Source organism: Antedon mediterranea, chromosome 11 (genome assembly GCF_964355755.1).
Source record: "Antedon mediterranea chromosome 11, ecAntMedi1.1, whole genome shotgun sequence".
In the NCBI taxonomy this organism is placed as follows: Eukaryota; Metazoa; Echinodermata; class Crinoidea; order Comatulida; family Antedonidae; genus Antedon; species Antedon mediterranea.
The window spans coordinates 5666756-5693438 of record NC_092680.1 but is presented as its reverse complement, the minus strand read 5'-3'; the positions used below and the strand labels follow the sequence as shown (position 1 = coordinate 5693438).

General features: G+C 31.6%; 1 protein-coding gene across 1 annotated transcript; it reads left to right on the top strand.

Annotated features, from left to right (window-relative positions):
* The first annotated feature begins 519 nt into the window (after positions 1–519).
* On the top strand, positions 520–24871 carry LOC140062732 (E3 ubiquitin-protein ligase NEDD4-like). The gene is made up of 23 exons (XM_072109056.1): positions 520–698; positions 2084–2163; positions 6914–6998; positions 8266–8304; positions 9384–9437; positions 9665–9771; positions 10423–10510; positions 10726–10880; positions 11578–11836; positions 15819–15869; positions 15985–16039; positions 16234–16292; positions 16802–16867; positions 18895–19055; positions 19544–19612; positions 20286–20407; positions 21356–21426; positions 21806–21901; positions 22417–22551; positions 23195–23254; positions 23412–23519; positions 24017–24186; positions 24738–24871. Exons 1-23 carry the CDS (start codon positions 687–689, stop codon positions 24838–24840), a joined length of 2205 nt encoding a protein of 734 aa, XP_071965157.1. The 5' UTR covers positions 520–686; the 3' UTR covers positions 24841–24871.
* Positions 24872–26683: the final 1812 nt, after the last annotated feature.

Genomic DNA, 26683 nt, shown 5'->3' with positions numbered 1-26683 from the left:
GATTCCCGGTTGATTCCCGGTTGATTCCCCATGATATTAAAAATAACATTAAAGTGATATATATATTTTAAAATATTGGCATAAAGATTCTTAAATTTGTTGATTTAAGTGAAATATTTAATTAGCCTGCCGCCTAATATAAGAAAATATAATTTTATTTCAAGTATCATGTATCAATATTGACCATTCCAAATTTAAGCTTTATAAATGCTGGCCTGATGACCCACAAAGCTCGTTGACCGGTTACCCATGGTGCTCTATCATTTTATTAATAAGTAGACTACCCAGAATATAAACCGTGTTAGTAGGCTAAAATTGATTATTATTAACAGAATGGAAAATTTTATGAGTAGAATGGAAAAGTACTCCACCAGAAATAATACGTAATTTGTAAAATATCTACGATGAGTAAGGAATTGTGTAATGTTCATGTTGTGACGTAATAAATGTAAACAACGTAAATCTGCTCGAGTATGAAACTCGAGCGTCATGAAATTGTATAGAAAACCGTATATTATTTCAACGCTCGATCGTCGAAAGTTTACACTCGACATTCCGCTCGAATTCAATTGTGTTGGCCCTCATTTTCTCTGTTTTCTTGTTCTCATTAAATACAAATTCAACGCCCAGAAGGAAACATAGCCTACTAATTTACAGAGATCAACACTTCCTGGGGGTTAGATACAATGGACAATTCGGTATGTATACATATTTATATGTAGCCTGCATTAAGCTTTGTATTTTTGCCAAGCCATACGTTGTCTGTGTGACGTGTGGTGGGCGGGCCTATCGTAGGCCTAACTAAAGTAGGCCAAGACGCCAGGCCCAGGCCTAGCTCAGACTAGGCTAGTCAAATCGTGGTTAAATGTGCTAGTCTACTGACTAGCCTTACATGATCTAAGCTAGTACTTGTGTCACATCGATCATACACAGTGAACATTTTAATAATTTTTGTTGTTGCTGTGTCTGTATTTTTGTTGTTGCTTTCTTTGTCTGTATTTTTGTTGTGGCATGAAGTGTGGTTCTCCACCAATCCCACATCCCTCTAACACGCCCACCACCCCAGAACACTCCCACCTCCCTCTAACACGCCCACCATCCCAGAGCACTCCCACCACCCCAAGGTCCAACACAATATTATGCACTTGTCAATTGTATGACCCACTATACGACCCCCGGGAGAGGTGCGTCATGGGTGCGTCATTTACAAATAATTACTGACGCAGGGGTGCGTCAAAAAACCTAGATGGTACGTCACATCAATGAACAAGGTGTGTCAATGTCCGTCACTTTACCACCCACCATATCATAAACAACATGGTCACAGTGCGTCAAAATGAGTGCGTCATCTTTTTGACGCACGGTTGCGTCATGGTATTCAATAGTATGACACACATCGGACAAATGACGCACCTCTCCCGGGGGTCGTATAGTGGGTCATACAATTGACAAGCATTATATATTATTGAAGTGACTGTACAGTATTGTATAGATTGTATATTGTATTGTATAGACGATTGAATCATGAAAGTGCTGGATTAATTATGATTATGAAGTTTAATCTGTGATTTTTTTACCCTATTTTATGTTTAACCCAGTAAAACAAATGACAAAAACTTTTTTCATTTTTTATAACAGTTATTTTTTATATTTTTGTCTATAAACTGTATCTTCATATTTAACAAGTTACATTTCTCATTATTTAACATTTCTTTAAAATTAATAAACTAACAATTCTGTTGCAAACATTATTTCTATTCTAACAATATTAATTAAAAACAAAATACATTATTTAATAACAGACTGTACAATGTAATTTTAATATATTTATTATATGATTTCTCTTATTATAACATGTACAATATTTTATAATTTGATAAACTTTGTATAGAATGGTGTTAAATTATTTATACTAAATTAAATCATCGTCCCTAATTTAACAAAATAATTTCTTCTATTCTAAATCTTTAAGTTAAAAAAGACTGGTAAAAAACAGGCTATGAAGAATGATTGAAAGAATAGTTATCATCAGTATCATAGTTTGAATAAAGTAAATATGATATCAATAATTGTGTTATAACAGGAGCAGGATGAAACATCAATACTGAAGGTCAAAATTAAAGAAGGCATTGGACTTGCCAAGAAGGACATATTTGGAGCCAGGTATTGTATTATTATATATATTATATATACTGTAATAATCATTTCCAATATTGCAGTTATATTGTATAAATACACACACACACTTAGTACAATCATGTTACAGTTTTTTTTTTTTTTTTGTCTTGTGTGGGGTCTTCCCACTTTTATTATAATTCTCAGATTTATATGTATATATATTATATATAAAATAAAGGTACATTGTAGCAATTAATTATTTGTATGAATATTTCTATTTCTGTTGTATATTACTAAGATTGTTACAAGTTAACAAGTAGTTAAAAAGTAGGCATATTTACATAAAAAGATGATTGATTTCAATATAATAACCATGCTTTCATTTACAATTTTAAAAAGATGTTAATTAAAATATAAAGATAAAAGATGGTAATAAAAGTCTATGAACTGTCATTAAAAACGTACTTATAAAATCTTGTTCATGTTCTGGTAGAGAGGCTATAAACTCAGAGGAGGAATATAAAATATCCTCCCTTTTCACCAAGACAAAAAGGATGAGATGAAAAAAGAGGAATGCAAAAGTTTGAAAACTAGATAAGGATGATAGAGTGGAATGAAATATTTAAATGAAAACCGTAAGGTTAGAGTCCATACACCGTGCAAGTCCAAGATGCCATTTTGGCTCTGTGTGTATGTGAGACGCTTCATACCCGATGACATCTTATTATAATACTACTGTACTTCTACTTCTGTATACAATTTGTAATTGGGAAATAAACAAAACATATTGCATTTTAGAAAACATGAAAAAAAAACACTTCATACAGATTATATTCATGCTATCAATTGTAACAGAGTTTCCTTTTTTGCACCCCATTTACGTTGTGCCTTATTGAAGTTACACATATGTTCATTTTCTATTAGATTTTTAACTTCAGCAGTGAAAAGAATCCAGATCTTTTTTTTATCATCTTTATCTTTTCTTCCACCATTGAATATTATGTGTACCTTATACAGAATAAAAACATAGAAATCAATTCATTTACAATTTTGTTTTTAGTTCCTGTAACAATTTTAAACCATGTAATATTATCTTCAGCTGGAAAGCAATTAGCCAGCACACCTTTAAATTTGTGCCATGTCCATTGAATGGCATTGCATTCAAACAGCATGTGCTGTTCACTTTCTATCTGATTTATACAATTGTCACATAAATTATTTTCTGCCAAATTCCATAATTTTAATCTTTTTTTACACGGTAATATTCGATGTAAGAGTTTAAAGTTGAATTGAGCAACTTTAACTATATGTTTCATCTTGTATACCTTATAATACCATACTTTATTCCAATCTATTTCTACGTTATTTAGCTCACATTCCCATTTTCTTTGTGAACCTGGTTCAGTGGAACGTTTGTTTATAAAATATTTATAGTAGATAGATCCTTTAATGTTCTTATGCAACAATGAGTCATTATTACCTACATCTTGATTATTTGTATTGTCTTTTCTAATAATTTCTTTCCACCCATTTGGTATGGCATTCATAAGCTGTAAATATTCAATTAAACCATTATGTTTTTTATACAAATTTGAGATTATTTCAATTGCGGTACATACTCTATCTCAACTCAATCATGTTACAGTTAAATAACTGAACACAGGATGGTACACAGTTTAAGTACAAAGTTACATGGTACACAGTTTAAGTACAGTTACATGGTACACAGTTTAAGTACAAAGTTACATGGTAAACAGTTTAAGTACAGTTACATGGTACACAGTTTAAGTACAAAGTTACATGGTAAACAGTTTAAGTACAGTTACATGGTACACAGTTTAAGTACAGTTATGGTACTAAGTTTAAGTACAGTTACATGGTACACAGTTAAAGTACAGTTACATGGTACACAGTTTAAGTACAGTTACATGTTACACAGTTTAAATACAGTTACATGGTAAACAGTTTAAATACAGTTACATGGTACACAGTTTAAGTACAGTTACATGTTACACAGTTTAAATACAGTTACATGGTACACAGTTTAAATACAGTTACATGGTACACAGTTTAAATACAGTTACATGGTAAACAGTTTAAATACAGTTACATGGTACACAGTTTAAGTACAGTTACATGGTACACAGTTTAAATACAATTACATTACACAGTTTAAGTACAGTTACATACAACAGTGGCACATCATCAAGATATAGGCGGATCCAAGCCCTCAATTTTAAAATTTACAAAATGCTAAAGACATGGTATTAGGTTCAGTTTATTATTGTTAGGCCCTTAAACACACTATTTAAACATCCTGGAGACACCACTGTCTCTGCAGATATATGCTACTGTACATACTGTAGTTACTGTACTGTACATATATAATATCTATTGCTGTACTTGTACAAGATTCCAAGTTCTAATGTTAGCCTTGCTTTCTTTTGCCTTCCATACAACATACAAAACTAATTGATGTTCTAAGAAATTGTACATTACTCTGTGTCTATAGCCAGTACTCTGTCTCTATAATGAAAACTTAAGTTATATTCATCATTTGCTCTAACGAAAATTATAATGAGAAAGTGAGTGAATCATCTTATGAATACTGAAACATTAGTACACAGGTTTTTTGTATTGGGAATCACCGAGTAGTAATAATATTAGTAATACTAACTGTATTATCATTCATCATTAGTAATTTATTATTATTTTTATTTTATTTATTAAACTTTATCACTGCATACAAAAAAAAAAAATGCAGCGAAAAGAAAGGGATGAACAGGTGACAAGCACCTCTATCCACATCCCCCCTTAACATATACATAATAACAGTAACAAAAATACATACAACCAAACAACTGAACTATTGATGCCTGCAACGAGAACATCGGCAACGTGATATCCACGTGCATGAATTACTATTATTTGGGTCAAAATTGTGTTTAAATTTTTATGTTGATACCATCATATTAAGTGTAATACTATATCAAAATATAAAATTTATTCACTGAAATTTTAAAAACCTCAACTGTACAGAATTATATACTAAATAGATGTTGACCACTTGCTGTATTTAAATGTACATACAATTGCAGTGGATTTGTTAATATTTTGGGAAGGTGGTACAGGTAGCTTTAATTTGAAGTGTTTACACTATCAAACTTTATAATATGTGACAAAATGTGATGTGCCAATATACAGTAGATGGACATGATGATGTCATATCACTACCATATTTGGGCATATTATCACTCCCTATTTGGGCACATCACATTTGTTGTCAAACAAATAAATTATTACTAATTTAATATAGTAGAACCGCTATTTTGGGGCATTCAGGAAATGTTTTAACACTATGCATATTTGGAGGACAACTTTGTTAGATTCTGTGTCTTTAATAGGATTTTACTGGGTCTTATTTTTACTAGCAGATACACGTTTTGACCTGAAATGAGTTGTAATTTAATTAAATGATTATGAAAAGAGACAAAATTTAGTAGTTGTACTGTACCTATTTGTATACCTTGTTTTTAATAGTGTATACCTTGTTTTCTAACACTTCACCCATATAAATAAAAATAATTTATATTTTATAACAAATAATTAAAAAAAACTAAAACAGGCTTACAGTACATATTAAAAAAATTATGAATGATTACATTTTGTAATTTAATGTGTGTAGTGTATTGGAAACTTGTCATAATATTAGCTCAATTCCATGAGGTATATGTTGAAATAGATTTAATATTAGTGATTGTTGTTTTAGTGTCTGTCTGTTGGTGTTTGTGTGTTATGGATTATAATCATCACATCAATAATTACAGTACATCATCACATAATACCTGATGAGACCGGCTATGATAATAAGATAGAGTGTAAAGCTCTATCTACACTATCAAACTAGTTTGACATAAAAGTGTGATGTGCCCAAATATGGTAGTGATATGCCCAAATATGCTAGGGATGACAACATCATATGTGCATTTTTTTTTTGTCACATAAAGTTTGATAGTGTAGACAGAGAGTGTAATATATCTCAAGCCTCAATACTTTTTACTATTTTACAGAGGTCCTCTGACCAGTAGATAAGTTTTCTTACTGTCCCATAATTTAATTTTACTGGAAATGATTACATTAACAATAACACTAACCTTGTGTTTAAGATTGTTAATACAATATCGGCATTGGTTCGAGGCCGACTCTGGAACAAGTCTTCTCGCATCTATATAATAAACCAGTTCATTATTTGAGACGAGTAGGGGGTTACCCCTGTATCTGGGGGGTTACCACCTAAAGTATATGATAGGACAGTGATTAATTACTATTGGTAAAATGCAAATATCCAGAAAAACAGACTAGTTACAGGCTGGTCATGGGGTTTTCTAGCCATTTTTTTGTTACGATTTATAAAATTCAATTTAGCTTTTCTTATTACTTATTAAAATCCAAGACTCTGTTACACCACACTTTTGGATATTATTCTCTTCCCTACTGACATTATTCACTGGTGACTATACAGTACACTAACTAATAATACATAATATATGCTGATGACTATACAATACACTAACTATAATAAATATAAATAAATAATATATGTTGTTCCATTGTATTTCATAGCCATGGTCTGTCCATCTCTTCATTGAATAGACTGTACTGTACATTATCATTGCAATTCATATGGAATTCAAATTTTCAAAACAACAAAAATTTATATTTTATTGATTTGCATATGATATCTCTATGATAAAACAATAATTCATACCCGTTTTTGTTTTTCTTGTTCACACAGTGATCCCTATGTTAAGATTACCCTTCTCAAAGGTGGTGGCAGCATAGAGGAAATACTATCAAAACAGACTAAGACTAGAAAAAAGGTAATAAAAATTAAAAGTAAAAATAATATTTTTTTATATATAGTAGAGTCATCATGAGTACGGTACATAAGAGAGAGCCTATGTTTCAACTAACCATTTAACATGGGTTGTCATTTGGCAGTGCATTACATGCAACCTATGTTAAAAACAGTATTCCCAAAGTTACTTAATCAGATATGTATAAATAGGAATTTCTCTCTCGACACAAAACAGGTTTGTTTTTAGCTTGGGAGTGGTATACAGTAATTGTACTAATATAGTTAAACTCTCCAAATACTAACACCCTTGGACTGAGCTAATTTCTAGTTATTCTGGAAAGTCTAGTATTATATAGTAATATGTTTTAATGGTAAAAAAGAATTTTGAACCTTTTTAACCCCAAGATAAAGTCTGGATTTTGGAGAGTTTCTGGTTTTCATGACTACATTTTAGGGACTTTTAGAACTTCATTCGAAGAATGATTGAGGAAAGGATGTGGTTTGCTCTGATTCTTATATAAAGTTTGGTTATTAAAACTGAATGCCTTTTGTTATTTTATTTGTTTGTACAGGATACTTTATTTTAATTGAATGAATAGTCTTTTGTACTGAGAATATAGGTCGAAAGCATCAAACTTTTTTTAACTTATATTTTATCACAATTTGTTTTAGAGAATGTTTCAGTTTTTAAATTTTAATTGAAATTATATATTTGAAATACTTAATATTATAATATAACATGTATTTTAAGTATATTGCTGTGACATCTTAACTCACTTCATCCGGCCTCTAGTATGTTCCAGTTGATGCGCAGCGGTTGGCAATTTTGTTCTATTAAGGCCAATAAGGCACGATTTACAAATAGTTTCTTTCCAGGATCTATTAGAGCCTTAAACATAATGTAGACACTTTTTTGTAATGTTTTTGTTTTTGAGTTCGTGTTGTGTCTGTTGAATATTGTGCTCCGCCAACAGAGCAAACATAATTTTTTTTCTTAAAACAAATAATAATAAATGATACTTGACCTGACTTGACTTAAATTAAATTAATTTATGCAAATTTGGTTTTTTTATAGATTAGATATTTTTGTTAGCATTTTGGATTTGTTTGTAAGCCTATTGTCCATTTCTCTGTTTTTGTTCTTATTTTATTGGAATTTAAGAGGGTCTCAACAAGTGGCATTTTAAGAGGGGCCCCTGAATTAATACTATTAAAAAGTATTAAATAAAGTTTAAAAAAAATGTTTTTAATATAGCAATTTAATTATTCTTCTATATTTTTTTCGGTAGACATTGAATCCGAGATGGAATGAAAGTTTCTCGTTTAGGGTAAGTAATAATGGTTTTGTGGTTTTTGCTTATAATTGAGAAGTAGCATGTGCAAATCATGCAAGAGTAATGCAAGATAGAAACCTTGCTAAGCTAGATATAAGCAACTCTCTCAATTAGGATTGTTTTATATAAATAATTGTACTGTATATATAATATTAATAATGTAGGTAGTCTTATACAATGTTTCTAAGCACTTTACGCACACAAATAAATAGATAACCAAAATAAAGATGAAAAGAAGAAGAAAAGCATCTAATTCCATGAAATTGAAATAAATTTTTAAAAATGAGTTTGTTATATTAAACTAGATTTAAAATAAAACACATTTAAGCTCTGTATACACTATCAAACTTTATGCGATAAAAATGTGTGATGTGCCCATATATCGACATATGATGATTTCATACCACTACACTATATTTTGGTATATCACTACCATATTTGGGCACATCACACTTTTTTGTCAAACTAGTTTTGATAGTGTAGACAGCTACATTAACTTGAAGATGTAAGTGAAATTGTAGAGTGCTACCATGTTTAAATATGACATTGTTGAAATAAAAACAAATATTTATAATATATAATGACCTGTAGATAGCTAGCTGGCAGTTACTGTTTGTTTCTAACTATTTCAAATCTTTAAATACCAAATTACAATAAAACACAGTTAATTGTCAAATCTTGCATGTATGAGAATTATAGGCTTAAACTGTACAACATGATTAGCAAAATTGATGCATGGATTTGTATACAATGCTATGCATTCATGATGCTAATTCAACACAGTGGAGCCACTATTAGACTTATTTGACAGATAAACAGCATAGCATAGCATAATTCCTTAGAAAGCCTTAATATCAGTGTTTCACATACAATTGATAAGATAACACTAATGAAATATTAAGTAAATGAATAACATTATCTGAAATGTGTGCAATTTTAAAAGATTAATTATATTTTCTAATAATTTCCAGTATATCACTGGTGGTTTGACTAATAAAAAAAACCAAAAACTTAACTCTCTTGGTAAATTATATAATTTATAACATTTTAATATGAAAATAATTTATTTTTAGGTGAATCATGCAACAAACAAGCTACTGTTTGAAGTGTTTGACGAAAACAAAGTTGTAAGTTTATTATTTCAAGTTTTATCTATTTTAAATATTCATTATTTTGTTTTTTATTATAACACAGCTGATTGTATTCTTGCAATTTTATTGGTCAATTAGGCATCTCATGGTTATAATGAACGGTACTAATGCACGTTCAGCTTTCTGTAATGTTGTGTACTTGTTTGTGTGCCTAGAGAAAATGTAATAAAAATAATAAAAAATAAATAAATTGTCTTTTACAGACCAGAGATGATTTCTTAGGACAAGTTCAAATTCCTTTGTACATAGTTCTACCTGAAAATGCCAACACATGGAACAACCATAAAGATTATATACTTAGACCAAGAAGGTAAACCTACATTCAGTTATTACAGGCTCAGCTAGTTTATTAATTAGTTATCATCATCCTATACTGTGCAGAACCTCATTTGTGTATAGTCGCACATGGTTGAATTAAATTGACCCAGAGGGCCCAGTTATGATCAGTGGCTGTGATGTACTAGTGCACCGGGGTAACCCCCTACACGTCTCAAAAGATGTACTAGGTTCTTTAAAGTGCACGAGAGCTAGATGTGGAGCTTATAATAGTCTTTATCCGAGAAGACTCGTTCTACCACCAGAACCATGGAGTGAGTGAGCCTCGAACCCTTGACGATGTTATGGCTACGTGATTACGGTTCCACCGTCTTAACCGCTCAGCCACTCACTCGCTATAGTTTTTGTATTCTGCTTTGTAATAATATTCAGTTCCAATGATTTTTTTAAAACATTTCAGCCACCCATGGGTCAATTCAAATATGTTTATGCCCTTTGTTTACAGTAAAAATGTACACAATCTCTAAAAAAGGATTAGTCTAACTAGCAAATTTTTGAAAATGATCAAATAAATTTTACAGTGTTGTTATTTCGAGTTACCCTTATTTTACTTTTTTTCTGACAAGTATTATACATACATTTTTTAACATTATTATATAATAATACTAATTTGTAATTGTTTTAGTTCAAAGTCACGGGTGAAAGGTTTTTTACGGATGACATTAGCATACACAGGTGGTGCTGCTTTACAATCCAGTCAGATGGCCGATGATGTAAGTTACAATATTGTATTATATTGTACTTCCACGTTCCATCCATTACACTCCATCCTCTTTTAAATTTAAATCTCCTGAAAACTAACCTATTTCAATAGTTGTTATTTTCATGTTGCACTGTGAGACTTCGGTAAAGAGCGGTTTTTAAATGTTCGAAATTCTTATTATTTATTAAAACCATATTATTCAATTTATTTATTGATATTATTTAGCCTGATTGGGAGATGGTTGATTCTGAAACAGCATCACCTCGACAAGAAGACACTACACCGTTACCACCAGGATGGGAAGAGAGAACAGATGCCAATGGAAGGGTCTTTTTCTTGTGTCACAATACAAGAACAACACAGTGGCACAGACCAACTGCGTATGTACTTTACTTGTACAAAGTAGTTAGTTTCGATTTTTAGTTTTAACCATCATATTAGGTACCTCATTGTCTTTCCTGTATACTCGATTCTGCTAGAAAACATTTTCTGAAAGTCTTTTAAAAAAATAACCCTTTTAAGTTATTAATTATGGATAATTATAATGTGCTTTATGCAATAAGCCAGGATGGACCAGAGGTTACATAAACAACTTTTGTTGAATGATGCTACCAAACTGTGCTCAGACAGGGGCTGAGATGGACCTATACACTTTTTACTTTTCTGAATGATGCACTGAGTTCTTTTAAAGTGCACACAAGCCAGATATGTACACTGGACCTCCAGAAAACTTGTTCTATAGTACCACCACAGCAATGGTCAAGAAGAATCTTCAACCTTTGCTGATTTTGTAGCTATCGGATGCGGTACCCTGCTTTAACTGCTTGGGCACTCAACTTAAAACTTTTAGAGTCTTTCTCTATTCCATATTTCATAGTACCAAAACTTGGAAACCGTAACAAATAAAAACTTACTTTGAAGTTCTTAACATTCTTTTAAATCAAAGCTTAAGACCTTTATCATCAGCTCAGACTTTACTATATGATTTCATTCATTGCTTTGTCAATGCGCCATGAGCATCTAATTTGTGATGGAAACCGGCGTAATATTATTATTATTATTATTTTGTTTTGTTAGAGCTGCACCTGATGTACCTCAGAGGTCTGGATCGCAATATGACAGAGCACGTGCCAATTATCAAGCCAGAAGACTTCTGAGCCATGAAGATGAGCCACCAGCTGATGGTGCTGGTGAAACTGTAGTACAAGGTCATCAACCACATGATGCACCATTTGATGACCCTCTAGGGCCACTTCCGGCAGGATGGCAGATGCAAAAAGCGCCATCAACTGGTCGTTGGTTCTTCATCAATCACAATACACGCAAGACCACTTGGGTGAGATTTAAATTTTTTTTTTAAATTAGAACAATTTTGCTTTCATTAAAAAGAAACATGTATAATAAATAATAATCTATATATAAATTTACGTAAGGGCAAAATTCGGTAAATCGCGCCTTACTTCTAGAATTTTCACTCGATGGTATGTAAAGTTGGTTCGTACTTTCGGTACTGATTTTAACCGCCTGATGTAACCCTGTTTACTAATTAAATTGAGTTAGATAATTAGTTATTGACGATTAAAACGAATTTAGGTTCAAAGATTTGCCCCAAATAGGGGTGTTTTCCGATCGTGGTATACACTGTCTAATGGATGTCCATCTTGAAAAATACCCGCCAAAAAAATGCGAGGAGGCTTCGCATTTTTCTATCTCCTCCTACGATAATTGTTTTTAATAGCTGAAAACCGGTTGAACAGCTAGAGTACACCATCATAATGTTGAAGACAGGCCGATTTTCTTTAAAAAATACTATTTTGATAGATTTAATATACGATTATACAAATGTATTGATTTGCGATGAATGGAACATCCCAATCTCTCAGTCTGCCAGAGTTCGGTTTAACACAAGTACTGCAGGTAAATTTATGAGCCCTTGGTTTAACACATACGGTAGGTAAATATATGGGCCCTTTGAGAATAAACTTGCAATACTTTGACAATACTGTAAATACCTATTAACTATTTTTCATTTGAATCGAACATTTCTTACTGTGAATGTTCGTACTGTTAGATGTAATATAAAAATATATACAAATAAACTTTATTACTGAGACTGTGGATAGGCTCTACTGTTAGATATACAAATAAACTTTATACTGACAGTTCCTTCTCAACGTTTGTATTAATTAATAATTACCAAAAATATAAACGTCGTAGTGGTGTATCGTGACATGTACTTTAATATTTCAATCGATTATGACAGTGACAGTTTTAACAAAGTATTAAATCGCAAATGTTTTAGGCCTACTGTATTTAGAGGTATATTATTTATAGGCCTATAAAACATGAACAAAATATTTCGTTACTCAGTGGATAAAGAATATATTTAAAAATTGTTCCTCTTTGTACCTATCCGCTTTCCCATCCCTCAACCCTAATGTTACATAGCGAGGAGGCTTCGCATTTTCCTATCTCCTCCTACGATAATTGTTTTTAATAGCTGAAAACCGGTTGAACAGCTAGAGTACACCATCATAATGTTGAAGACAGGCCGATTTTCTTTAAAAAATACTATTTTGATAGATTGCTAGAGTACACCATCATAATGTTGAAGACAGGCCGATTTTCTTTAAAAAATACTATTTTGATAGATTTAATATACGATTATACAAATGTATTGATTTGCGATGAATGGAACATCCAGTTTGGTTTAACACAAGTACTGTAGGTAAATTTATGAGCCCTTGGTTTAACACATACGGTAGGTAAATATATGGGCCCTTTGAGAATAAACTTGCAATAGGTTCGGAAAATGTTAAAAACCAATTTCTATTATTTGAATCGGTAAACAGTTTCCATTTATTATACATTGATAATGAAACATGAAATATTCCTATTTATGTCCCTCGAGGTTCATTACAATTTATATTTAGTAGTCCCACGGACTTCATCTTAGCCACTCCCCCGAGTGCTAAGGCCAAATTTATGATACCTTACTTTCTATGTAAGTTTAGTTACAGTTAGTTCTTGACGATAATACAACGAATTTAGGTTACACCCTTCGGCCGCGAAAACGTTTCTGTACAAATATGATACCGATTGGCTTTATTTCATTCAACAGCGACCATAATCTCGCCAATTACAGGATAGATAAACTATTTTATTATTGATGTGCTTATAAATTAAGACTCATGTAAACAGCTTGATTACATCATTTTACAGACAAACGAAACTTTTTTAAACCTACTGTTTCAATAACTGAGTATAATACTGTATACGTTTTCATAAGTAAGTGCATATACATTTTCGTGTTTTCATTGACGAGATTGTAATAGTAACTTCAGTAACTATTACAGTACTTATTTATTATACGACACAAGACAATTGTATCTGACAGGTACGTACATTATTCTAAAAAATAAGTCTAGATAGATCCCTTGGGCGTCATAAATCACAGGCCAACAAATCAGTACTCATGACAGAAATTCGACCCAGTTTGGTTCACACAAATGTTTACAGGAAGTTCAACACCACAACCGATGATTTGCCCTAAATATTTAGGTAGACTACAGTTTAATTTTTCACTGAATAGGAGCTTGAATTTCCGATTTCCATTTCGCAGAATGTCTAGGTCTATTTATTTAGTTTGGTTCTTATAATATAAATACAATCAACTTTATTACTGCGGTTCCATCACCACCACCACGTGCCGCCGCCCAATTCCCGTACATACATTTCCATTTCTCCCTAATTTCTTTAATCCACATAAATTAATTGTCCTTTATGGAATCCAGTATTGGTTTTGTTGTCTCTATTTCTGAATACCCCAATTAGGGGGACACTTCCGTTTTTGTTTAGTGTCCCAAAAAAGTCCCCGTCCGTGGATTCTACTGTATTCGAGAACCATCTGTGAGCACCCCTAGATGGTACGCGAGCGAAGCGAGCGTGCCATCTAGTAATAATAATAACAACTTTATTTAAAAACGGATGCAACACTTGAATCACCATATTGGTGTTTTTCACAAGGCCGTTACTTACTACAAAACTATTTATACTATTACACAAGTTATAATTTACAGTACAAAAAAAAAAAAAAAAAAAAAAAACATTTCATGAAAAATATAGAGTTTCAAGTATATTTTATCTTTGGTCATTTATAATTTTTTTAAATATATGTATATTAGGAGCTGTAATTGCATTTGAGTTTATAGCATTTAAACTATTTCATTTATTATTTAACTTTCAATCTGTCTCATAAAACTTGAGTTACTGTAAAGGTTAACATTAACTATAACTCTCTGTACCTTTAATAGACCATCTTATTTAATATTTCTGTACTATACCAAATAAAACTATGATATGATAGAACACAATTGATGTCATCAATAATTTAATTTCCTGAGAAAGAGTTTTGTCTTTCAGGAAACTGCAATTAGTGAGGAGTGATGGAGTTAGGAAAAAAATATATGGTCAATTTATATATTTATATAACAAAATATTATAATAACGTACTGTATAATGGAATAATAATAATTGTAATACTAAAGTTGACGTTGATGTTGACGTTGACTCTTCAGAAGTGCAGCCTTCCTAAAATAAATTCAATAACATCTTCATTATCCTATAAGGAAATAAATTTGGTAATTATACATGGCAGATACAAAAACTCTACCAAATTTATTTATTTTTCCATATTTTCACACATTATTTCAATATGTCTGCAGGACAATTTAAATAATTTAATTCAACAATTTAATAAGAATTAATAAATAATTTTGATGTAATATTATTAATTTATACAAAGAAATAGTCTTCTGTGATAATTGTTTATACCAATTTTTATTTAGTTTTAGTTAGATTTTTTAGGTTTTAATATGCCATGAATTCACCCTCCATAGGATATTCTGGATATTTAGTCATAGATTTTGTACCCATTTATGTTGCTAATTATATACTTTGTCAAAATTAATTCAATTTGTTATCTAAAGCTCTGTCTACACTATCAAACTAGTTTGACAAAAAAGCGTGATGTGCCCAAATATGGTAGTGATATGCCCAAATATGGTAGTGATGACATCATCATGTACATATATGGGCATATCACATTTTATTGTCACATAAAATAGTGTATACAGAGCTTAGGTTTCTGGTAGGAAATATATGTTTGTAGACTTGTAGACAAGTTTGTTCCTTTTTACATTGTTGTTATTACGAGTAGCGAGCATTTTTCTTTTTTGTTAGAATCGTTGTATAGCAAAATATTTTATTTTTTTAAATAATGCACATCCATCACTTTGCTCTTGGTTTTTTTTTTAAAGGATGACCCAAGAAAACACAATACTCAGGTCGATGAACTTGGACCTCTTCCGGTAAGTTAATAATGACACTTGACATTATATTTCATGTCTGTAAGCAAGAATGGCATTGCTGACAATTTGAAGTTTCCATGTTCCAAATCTTAAAACTCTTATAATTTTTTCATAGGCTAACTGGGAGAAAAGAGTTCACGAAGATGGCAGGGTATTTTTCATTGACCACAGTAAGTAAGGAAATAGTGGTAGTGTAAGATATAAAGCTAAGACCCAGGACATGTTAATTTATTGTATGCATGCATTTGGCTTAGTAATTTTTGTCATTCATTACCTCAACCTAAACATCTTATTTCTTGTTATTTCTAGCCACTATTGCAACTAATAAACGGATTTACTGAGTTAATTTTTACTTTCTTTTCAGCAACCAAAAGCACCCAATGGGAAGATCCTCGCATTAACATTGCATCTGTTGGTGGAGAGGTAATTAATTAATTAATTAATTAATTAATTAATTAATTATTAGCAATTTTTGCTTTCACAACATTTTCTAGACCACATAAATACCGAGTTGAACATTCTGTATATGCTCGTAGGTAGTACATAGAAAACATTACCTGATGAGCTATGCATGACGTGATTATGAGATCATGTTCTGAATATATTCACTGTTTCAATAATTTAACAGTATTATTAATATTTAATTTACACAGTGCTACACAACACATTTAATTATATTCACAGAAAACAGCATTTGGTTGTAAAACCTGTATTATCAGTCCAAATTACTAGGCACAAAGGTTAATTGAGAGCAGTGTGTTTACAATTTCAATAAACACATATATGTAGGCAGAAATGCATGTACATGTGTGTTAAAAGTCATACTATGTTGTTGTCTCTGATTGCTTTCTGGACAATGACAAAGTAAGATAAAATAATTGGTTTCCTTTTCCTAATAATTAAATAAATAATTTTGACTTCATTTCTTTTAGCCTGTACCTTACTCTAGAGATTACAAGAGGAAATATGACCTATTCAAATCACATCTTAAAAAACCAGTAAGTTTACAATTAGTATAAAATGTTATAACCCTCACAACAGTTTTTTTTCTATATTCTAACCTGTGACCTTGGTAAAACGAGCTTACTTAGTTGCACCAAACCTGTGGTTTGATTCCGTTCAACATTCATTGTTGTGACATTTATAACTGTTTGGTATTATCATGCATAGTAGGGAGGTTTCGCAACCTTACGAATACGATAACGAAAACGGATACGTCATACATTTGTGAAACTTTTGAGCTGATCCCCATTTCATATTTGTAAAGCGTATTCGTGTTGACGAATATCACCAGTCATATTCGTAACTACAAAACGAGTATAGTTTTTGATCTATTTTGCACATTTTGCATTTGAATCAGGAATGATTCATGATTATAATATAATTATAGATTTATTGAAAGTAATTTACTAAAGTAATTTACTAAAATGCCAAGTCAATTTTGATAAATAGCAGTTTTTAGAGTCCTCACTCGCTTTGATGTTACTCTAGGCCTAGGCAGCCAAGCACCAAGCAACACGTACCTGCTCTTCGCTCAAATTTACCGCAGTCATATTTTGGACGCGCCTCAATATTTCGTTGCCATGCGAAACAGATTTTTTTATGGCTTACGAATACGTGTGCGTGACGTATCCGTTTTCGTTATCGTATTCGTAAGATTGCGAAACCTCTCTAATGACTTGTCAGATTGACCCTAAACCAACTACATACAATTAAGTATAAACAGTGATAATACAGTAAGAACCCATATTAAAGGGACACCTTTAAAACCTATTAACACATTTTCCATTACTAGGAATGCTACCTTTATAGGAATTAGCCATGTTGTTAAAAGATATATTTCCCTTGTTCCGTTCACAGGAAAGTGGCCCCTTAATAGAGAATCCTCAGAATAAAGGTGTTCAAAAGGAGGGGTTCTACTGCATTTAGAATTTTTATAATATCTGTAAAATCTGCCTTGTTTAATAACCAGTTTTATATAACACCTAAATAAATTTCTGTCATTTGATTGGACGATTGTGGGTCATTTGGAAAATAAATTTTTTATCTATTCATTTTTGTAATTCTGCCGCGAAATTTGAGTCTATGACTGGTATCGCGACGGAGAGACATTTTGGAGAGATATATTTACTAATTTAGACCAAATTGCATTTAAATCAGCTTTAGATCGTTTGTATGATTTTGATTAATTATTGGGAACATTTCTATAAGACATGGAATCATTGGAAAGGAACAGAATTAGCCTAGATAATTTCCAGTTGCCTGTCGGAAGTTTCATAATGGTATCGCTACATTTCTAGCTTTGCCTCATTGAAATATAATCTTTTATCATTTCTCGCATGCTATTATTTGTACCATTACATAAATAAATTATTGTTAAAGCCCCATTCCCTACGTTTTTTAGATCTAATTTAAGATCACAAACTATATTTAATGTAAAAATAATACTATATGGTCCTATTGCGATAACTTTTTTCGTCTTTAAACGGTTAAAAATGTGAAAAATAAATCGATTCTAATAATTATAGCGGCCCGCTATAAATCCCAAAATGCATTGCGTGAGGATTGATATTTTTGTTTTTCACCTGTAATTCGCCCACTTTTCGATCGATCGTGAAGCAAAAACAAATGGAAGACTCCTAACTTTTCAGCGAAAATACCGGGTTTTCCCCAATTTGTATCAACGGAGTCTGGCAAAAATAGAAAGAAAATTAATGCAGCAACTATACAACGTCAGGCTAGGTATATAGCTAGCGTACGATGTTCGTACGTTATCGATGTTTACCAGCTAGGCCTACAAAACTAAGCCTAGCTAGGCTAGGCCTAAGACCGTCCACGAGAGGTCGATCGCCGCGAGCTACTTAGGTAGTGCATTGTTTCTCACTTTTTATCATAATTTACATTTAAGACAAGGAATGACATGGTTTAATGTTTTTAAAGTGATATATATGTATTATTTTCCAAAAAACGTCCAAAATTGCAGGGAAGGGGTCTTTAAGTAATGCATATTATCTTTTTTGTGTAGAGTAATATTCCAAATCGTTTTGAGCTCAAGCTATCAAGGAATTCCATCCTAGAGGATTCATTCCGTGCAATTATGTCCATAACCAATCCAGATCTTTTGAAGGCCAGGTTATGGATTGAGTTCAAAGGTGAAGTTGGTCTTGACTATGGTGGAGTTGCAAGGTTAGTTCAAATGACATTTCATTTCTTTTTTTATGTTTTGACTCAATAAAAAATTCTTGTTCTTTGTTTGTCTTTTATTGCTTATATTCAACTGTTTTAGCTTTTATGTTGGAGTGGCATGCCTAATCGGCGACAGAAGCCTCTTTTGCCAATCCTTGGCGCAATATAGCTATTTTTTGTCTGTATGTTTGTATAAATGTGTTTGCCGAAATGAATAAAATAAAAATAAATACAGTAAAATATGACTTAATAGACCACCAATGCAGATTTCAAAGAGTACTGTAAATTATTTTCCCCATTTCACGAATACAAACAATAATTATTTGTACTTACAACACACTTGACTTGTATGTCAAAGGCTAAGGCCTAGGCTCATTAAAAAATTAAGTTCTTTGAATTTATCTGTGGAATAAAGCTGTTATAGACGGCACACACTATGGGTTTTAACAACTTTGCATTGCATAAAATTCTTCTTTATTTTATATTAGGGAATGGTTCTTTCTGCTGTCAAGAGAAATGTTTAACCCTTACTATGGTCTTTTTGAATACTCGGCTACGTAAGTAAAGGCCCATTTACACTAGGGCGATAAATATGCATTTTCCATACCTAAAACAAAAGAATTTTAAAAAGTTTTCATCCTAGAACTATAGGATTATCATCTATGCTGCCTTTAATGAAAATAATATTTCCACACGTCCAACCAAATGACGTCATGATTAGTAAGAGCAATAATATCGTTACAATACAACGATTTTATTGTCATTTGATTGAATTTTCAAAAATATTATTTTTATCAAATACAGCATACTTGATTATCCTATAGTTCTAGAACGAAAACTGTTCTAATTTCTTTCGTTTTATCCAAGAAAAATGCATGTTTATCTATTTATCGCCGATCGTTATCGCCCTAGTGTAAATGGGCCTTAAGCCTTTTTACTACATTTGCAATCAAAGTGGAAGAACAATGTATTTGGTTTTTTTTTTATTATATATTTTATAACAAGTCCAGCCAATTCTGGTATTTGAACAAATATATAGCAATTATAAAATAGACACAGATAAAAACATCAAACAAAATAACAAGTTGTAACAGTCTTACAACACCAATAAAAACGATCAATCAAAGGACTCAACATTATTTTTTTCTTTCCCTATTTCTATTTTTTAGACATGTATTATCAAGGCTTACTAATTGTTTTTCATTTTCTCTTTAATTCTTGTTATTGTAGGGATAACTACACATTGCAAATCAATCCAGATTCAGGCATATGTAATGAGCAGCACTTAGACTATTTTAAATTCATTGGGCGGGTTGCAGGCATGGCAGTATACCATGGAAAATTATTAGATGGTAAGTGACACTCTGTTGGTGATACATATTATGGTCTAGTGGGAAGGCATTGTTTCTGCAGGAGATCATGTCTTATATATTTATTTCAACAATATTTTACAAGGGTGGTCCATCCAGCCGAAGCTGATCATTAGGGACCCTCACAAAAATACAACATGATGAGACATAAACATGTAACAATAAAAATTATATTAAAATAAATATATTTTATAATGATAAAATAAAGCACAAACAAATTTGAAAATAAATGTATGTGTGAGAAATGTGTAGAATATTGTTGATTCATATCAAGGCAATCTAACAACATGTTTACCTGTACCTGACACAATCAGTTCCACACCACTTAATAGAGATTATGTCGCGGAAAATATTATGTACATAGTAAATTACTGTTGGTATTTGTCGCAGCCAGACATAAGATCAAAGGACTGTTACAAGTTCCTATCATGGCAAGGCGAGCTCAGTGTCCTGTTGTTAGATTGTGAGGATATCAGATAGTTGGAAAATGTACCTACAAAGAATCCAATGTAGAATATACTTCAGTCATGTTTACAACTGGTCATACACACAATTTGAGCTTTTGACACAAAATAATATATTATACAGACATAAATGAAAAGACAGAGACCATTGCACAAAGCAGTATAAACAATTTCTAATTATCAAGTTATAGAGGTGGGCGGATTTATATGCAAAGGATTTTTTGCATCTAATTATGGAGCAGATCTGCATAGATTAAATCCATGATTTCATTATGTGAGATGGAATTGCATTCATACTAGGCATCCCTTTAAAAGGCTGAGCTTAAATATCTAACTATTCATACAAAGAGTTATATTATTATTTAATAATTTATAGACTTGTAGCCTAGCACCTGAGTCTTTAGTGTGCAATAAAATGTTGAAATTCATTTATTTATCTAATTATTAATAATTATTTTTTTATTAGCATTTTTCATTCGTCCTTTCTACAAGATGATGTTGCAGAAACCAATAACATTAAACGATATGGAACCTGTGGTATGTACTACTTAAAAAAAAAACTTGTTTACACATCCAATACCAATGTTGTGGAGCTGTAGCTTGATGGTTAACATCCTTGCCTTCCAATCTCAAGGTCCAGGGTTGAATCCTGAGCTAGTTCCAGGGTTGTAACTCACGACACTTTCAACTCCACTCCCTAAGCCTCAAATGAGACTTAATTTATTTAATAGATAAATAAATTATAAAATAGTTTATCCATCCTGTAGTTGGTGAGTTACTTGCTATTGGATGCATATGAAAATAAAAAATATATAATAATTATTTAATTATGGATTATGTAGAATTGTACTGATGTGTATTTGAGTATAAAGGCAAAATAAATACTGTTAATTCACTTACTTGTTTTTTTGTACAGGATTCCGAATATTACAATTCATTAATTTGGATTAAAGATAACGACCCTGAAGATTTAGAGCTAATGTTTGCTGTTGATGACGAGAGCTTTGGACAGGTACATTTGTGATACAAAAATGCTTGTTTTATCTCACATTTTTGTATGCAAACTTTCATATTTAAATGATGTATAACAAAGCAGTTGTGTTGTAGTTTTTAATAATATTAGCAGTTACTACAGTAACTATGCTTTTTAACTGTGATAACAACGTGTGATTTTAGTTAGTTTCAATGCAGAAGTTTGAGTCGGTCTTTAAAAAACAGTATGTATGATATGCCAACAAATGGTGATAAATAATTACATATACATATTTAATAGTAAACAAAATGTAGTTATGCAGTAACTGCAGTAGGATAATTTTGACTTAAGCTCTGTCTACACTATCAAACTTTATGTGACAAAATGATTCCCATATATGGACATGATGATGTCATACCACTACCATATTTGGGCATATTACTACCATATTTGGGCACGTCACACTTTTTTTGTCAAACTAGTTTGGTAGTGTAGACAGAGCTTTACTAACTATATAGTTTATTAATAGTTCCACTATTTGGTTTTTGTTTCAGACGCGTACAATTCCTCTTCTTCCTAATGGTGCTGACTTAGCAGTAACAAATCAAAACAAAGAACAGTACATCAAACTTATCATTGACTACCGATTCATTACAAGGATTGAAAAACAAATGAATAGTTTCAAGGCAGTAAGTGTTGCCTACTGTACAGTAATTCCACCAAAAGGGAACTAAATTTGAGCCTAAATGTCCCGTTTCCAAAAAACAGCGCTTCAAACTTGGAAAAGTTAAAATATCAGGAGAATTTATAAAGCGGGGATAAACTATAGAGGGGACTATAATCACAAAATATCCAAAAAGGAACTAAATTTGAGCCTAAATGTCCCGTTTCCAAAAAACAGAGCTCCGAACTTGGAAAAGTTAAAATATCAGGAGAATTTATAAAAGCGGGGATAAACTATAGAGGGGACTATAATCACAAAACATCCAAACAGAGAAGGTTGTATATTGTTTGTACTACTGTGGAGTAGCTTGCGTTGGGGTGTTAAGCTAATTGTTTGAGTTTGAATCCCGCCCGAGAATTACTTGCATATTTTTTTTGAAAGTATTCACAATGTACTTAGTATAAAGTAAAAATTATGTCAGAGTAGGGCAATACATCTGTTGGTGCTATTGAACAAATCTCTGACATCATAGTAATACCAGGCACTTTCCAATAGATTGAGAAACTCTTGCAGCTCCCAGAAGACTTGGGTAGTCTGAGAACGTGTTCTTTTAAAATTTCATTTTATCGATGACATTTTTAAAGTATTATACTGCTTCTTTGTTTCAGGGTTTTAGTGAACTGATTCCGCTTAACATGGTTACCATATTTGATGCTAACGAACTAGAGGTAAACAATTTAATTTTAATTAATTTTAATTTAATTTTATTTTTTCAATTTTAATCATTAAAAGAATAATGTAATTTGTAACCTGACTTGCTGAAATATATGAAATGAAAAATGATTAATTTAATTACTATTTCTGAACTTTTTTCTATGATCTCAGCTACTGCTTGGTGGATTAACAGAGATAAGTGTTGCTGATTGGAAAAGGAACTCTGCATATCGTGGTGGTTACTATGACAACCATATAGTCATCCAGTGGTTTTGGAAGGTAATACAGCCTTGCTATGTGATACTGTAACAATGTTTGTATTTTTTTTTTGTAAAATTGTATAAATCATCAAATTGTGTAAGTTATTTTTAAAATATTAGTTTACGATGCTGTAATAAACTAAAAATGAAAAATATATATATAATATAAATCTCATTACAAAACCTACCGTTCCCACCTGTATAGACATGCCAACTTTTTCAGTTGTCAATGCGTGAGATATTAAATTAAATTGTATATAGTGCCCTCTATGCTATAATAACTCAAAGTAATAGCGAAATATACCCTCTATGTTTACATTTTTTTCTGAATCAACATCAACCATACCATCAACAATAAATAATGTTTTTTTTTCTGAATATTTTTTATGGATGCGTGAGAAATAGCCATGTATGTGTGAGGCACACAAAATCGGCGCTCATGCGGAGATTCATGCATTATGCGTGAGAGTTGCAAGCAAAACATTGTTTTTAAGGTGTTGATTTAATTACTTTTAGGCTGTTTTGATGTTTGATAATGAAATGAGAGCTAGGCTATTGCAGTTTGTCACCGGCACCTCTCGTGTACCTATGAATGGGTTTGCCCATCTCTATGGAAGCAATGGACCTCAATTATTTACAATTGAAAAGTGGGGAACACCAGCAGCACTTCCAAGATCACACACATGGTAAGCAATTACATATTTCTTTTAAAATATAAAATATATATAGAAAAAATATGATGTGCCCATATATGGACATAATGATATCATATCAATACCATATTTGGGCACATCACACTTTTTTTGTCAAACTGGTTTGATAGTGTGGAATGCATGTATAAAATGACAGTATTTTTAAATGAAACATAGCAACCCCAATGACATTAGTTTCTACTTTTTTTTAAAAATGCTGAAGAACTTAAGTCACTTTTCCAAACTGATGCTACAAAATTTTCAACTAAGGCTATTAGAAATAAGACATTTACTAAAATCGAGACGAGTTTTCACTGGCAATCATGAATAGAAATTATTCTTGTTTTTTATTTGCACACCATTTTTTATGGTAGCAGTGAAGTCGATTGATCATGTAAGCATTAGTTTGAAAAAAAGGATTGGAAATTATTTCACAATGTTTGTTCTGCTTCACTGCTTAGTAAATGCTCATTACAAATTCCTTTAGTTCCTATAACTTTAACAAAATTGTTTTACCTAATGTTTAATTGTATTCCCTCTTTTAGCTTTAACCGACTCGATCTGCCCCCGTATGATTCTTTCTACACGTTACGAGAGAAACTAAGAACAGCCGTGGAGAATACGCAAGGCTTCGAAGGAGTCGATTAATTACAAAATAGTCCAATGAAATGAAATCTATTGTAAAAAGACCGATAACTGTATCATAATTCTTTTGTAAATGTTTTTAAAGCCAAAATAATATGCATTATTTAAATCTTCTTCTACTGAATAGTCTTGCTTGGGGAAAGCTAATCAAGCTGATTTGTTTAAAATTGTTATAAAAGATGGTCGACAAAAGTATAAAGTTTTAATAATGTCATTATAGATCATGAAGTAGATTAATTTTTAAACCAAATTATCTTCAATAAATGATTTTTTTTACAGATTTTTTTAAACCTATTAAATATTATGAATTATAGTAAACATTCAAAATACAGTAACATAGAATAGACAAAAGTATAACACACTGGAAATAAATAAAATAATATAGTAATTGTAGTCAAGGCAGTGGCGTAAAATTACTGGCTAAACCCGTGGAGGTTTGGCGGCCCTGAGCAGTGCATGCCAAGAGGATAAAACAGGCATTAAAATATGTCGAAAATGCTAAAAACAACAGAGGCCACTTAGGGTTTCTAAACCAGGGGCCGCAGTCATCTGCGTTATCCCACTGAGTCAAGGTAGAGACGCTAGAAACATAGCTATAAGATCGGCATATTTCTATAACCCTATGGATCAACGAAAGTGGGTGTACTGGTCCACTTATCATTTTTGACAGACCTATGAGAACATTTGACACAAAGGGGGAGATTAAAGTTGTTCGCAAGTAATCCACTGCATATGAAGCTAGTGTGAACTACTTTACTCAAAGTACTATATTATACTATAAGCAATTATGTTATTAAAGATGGGAAGTCACTGGTCAATTAACTGCTAATAGCCAATGGGCAACTTTGCTGTGAAGGATTATTTAATATTGTGTGTTAATTACTAATAATTGTAAGTTGTGTATGTATATTTTGGCTCCTCATCTTAAACAAATGAAGTTACTTAACTAAACTTCAAGTAATTTAAATTACTTTAATCAATTTCAAACTAGTTTTGTGTAAGAATCTATAATATATAAACTGTATATAAATTTTTTTAAAGTATAGTAAATATGAATATATAATAATTCATGGATGATTTTGTACAGATTTTACTTACTTATCCGAGCAAGTTAAACTAGACCAGCCTAATAACAAGTTATTTTTCATAATTTGAGTAGATTTTTACAATTTGGCAGTTCGCACAAATAATTTCTGTTAAAAGCTAATGCAGAAAAATAAGAAAAGCTCACAAACAAAACCAGATACAATTTTTTTTTAAACTTTACTGCCATTGTCCAAGTTTAGTAGGCAATATACTAAATTATTTATTTTTAACCCAAAAAATGTATATTGTAGCATTTATTGTGTCATCAGCATTGTGTGTACATTGCATTGCATAATATAATGATGATGGTCCACTGATGAAGTTTTAGTTTAGACAAATTAATTGGAATGTATTTCGACATGCAACAGTTTTATACCTGTCAAGAAATAACGCATGCCTGATACAGCGAGTCTTATTACCAGGTTCAGCCATCTGAACGCTTACATGGGCATGCTTACATGGGCACAGCAGGATTCGAACCAATAACTCTGGATTAGAGGCCACTATTATACTAAACAATATTTATTTTCTCTCTTTTTTAGTTTAGTTAATATATCATATTCCACACTAAATCTAAAGTGTGTATTATTATACACATATTGCCTGCTTAGAGGTGAAATATAAGATTTGACATCCCAGAGGGAATGATATTTTGCTTAATATACATACAGTATGTGTTTGATGTTGATATTACAATTACATGTAGGCATTCTTATCTTCACTAACTTTGTTCTCCGGTTTTCATTTGTGTAATTGTTTG

Coding starts and splice junctions, on each gene's coding strand:
- LOC140062732 (XM_072109056.1), top strand. Junction 6,999..8,265: donor AGACTAAGACTAGAAAAAAG/GTAATAAAAATT, acceptor TTTTTTCGGTAG/ACATTGAATCCGAGATGGAA. Junction 10,881..11,577: donor CAGTGGCACAGACCAACTGC/GTATGTACTTTA, acceptor TTGTTTTGTTAG/AGCTGCACCTGATGTACCTC.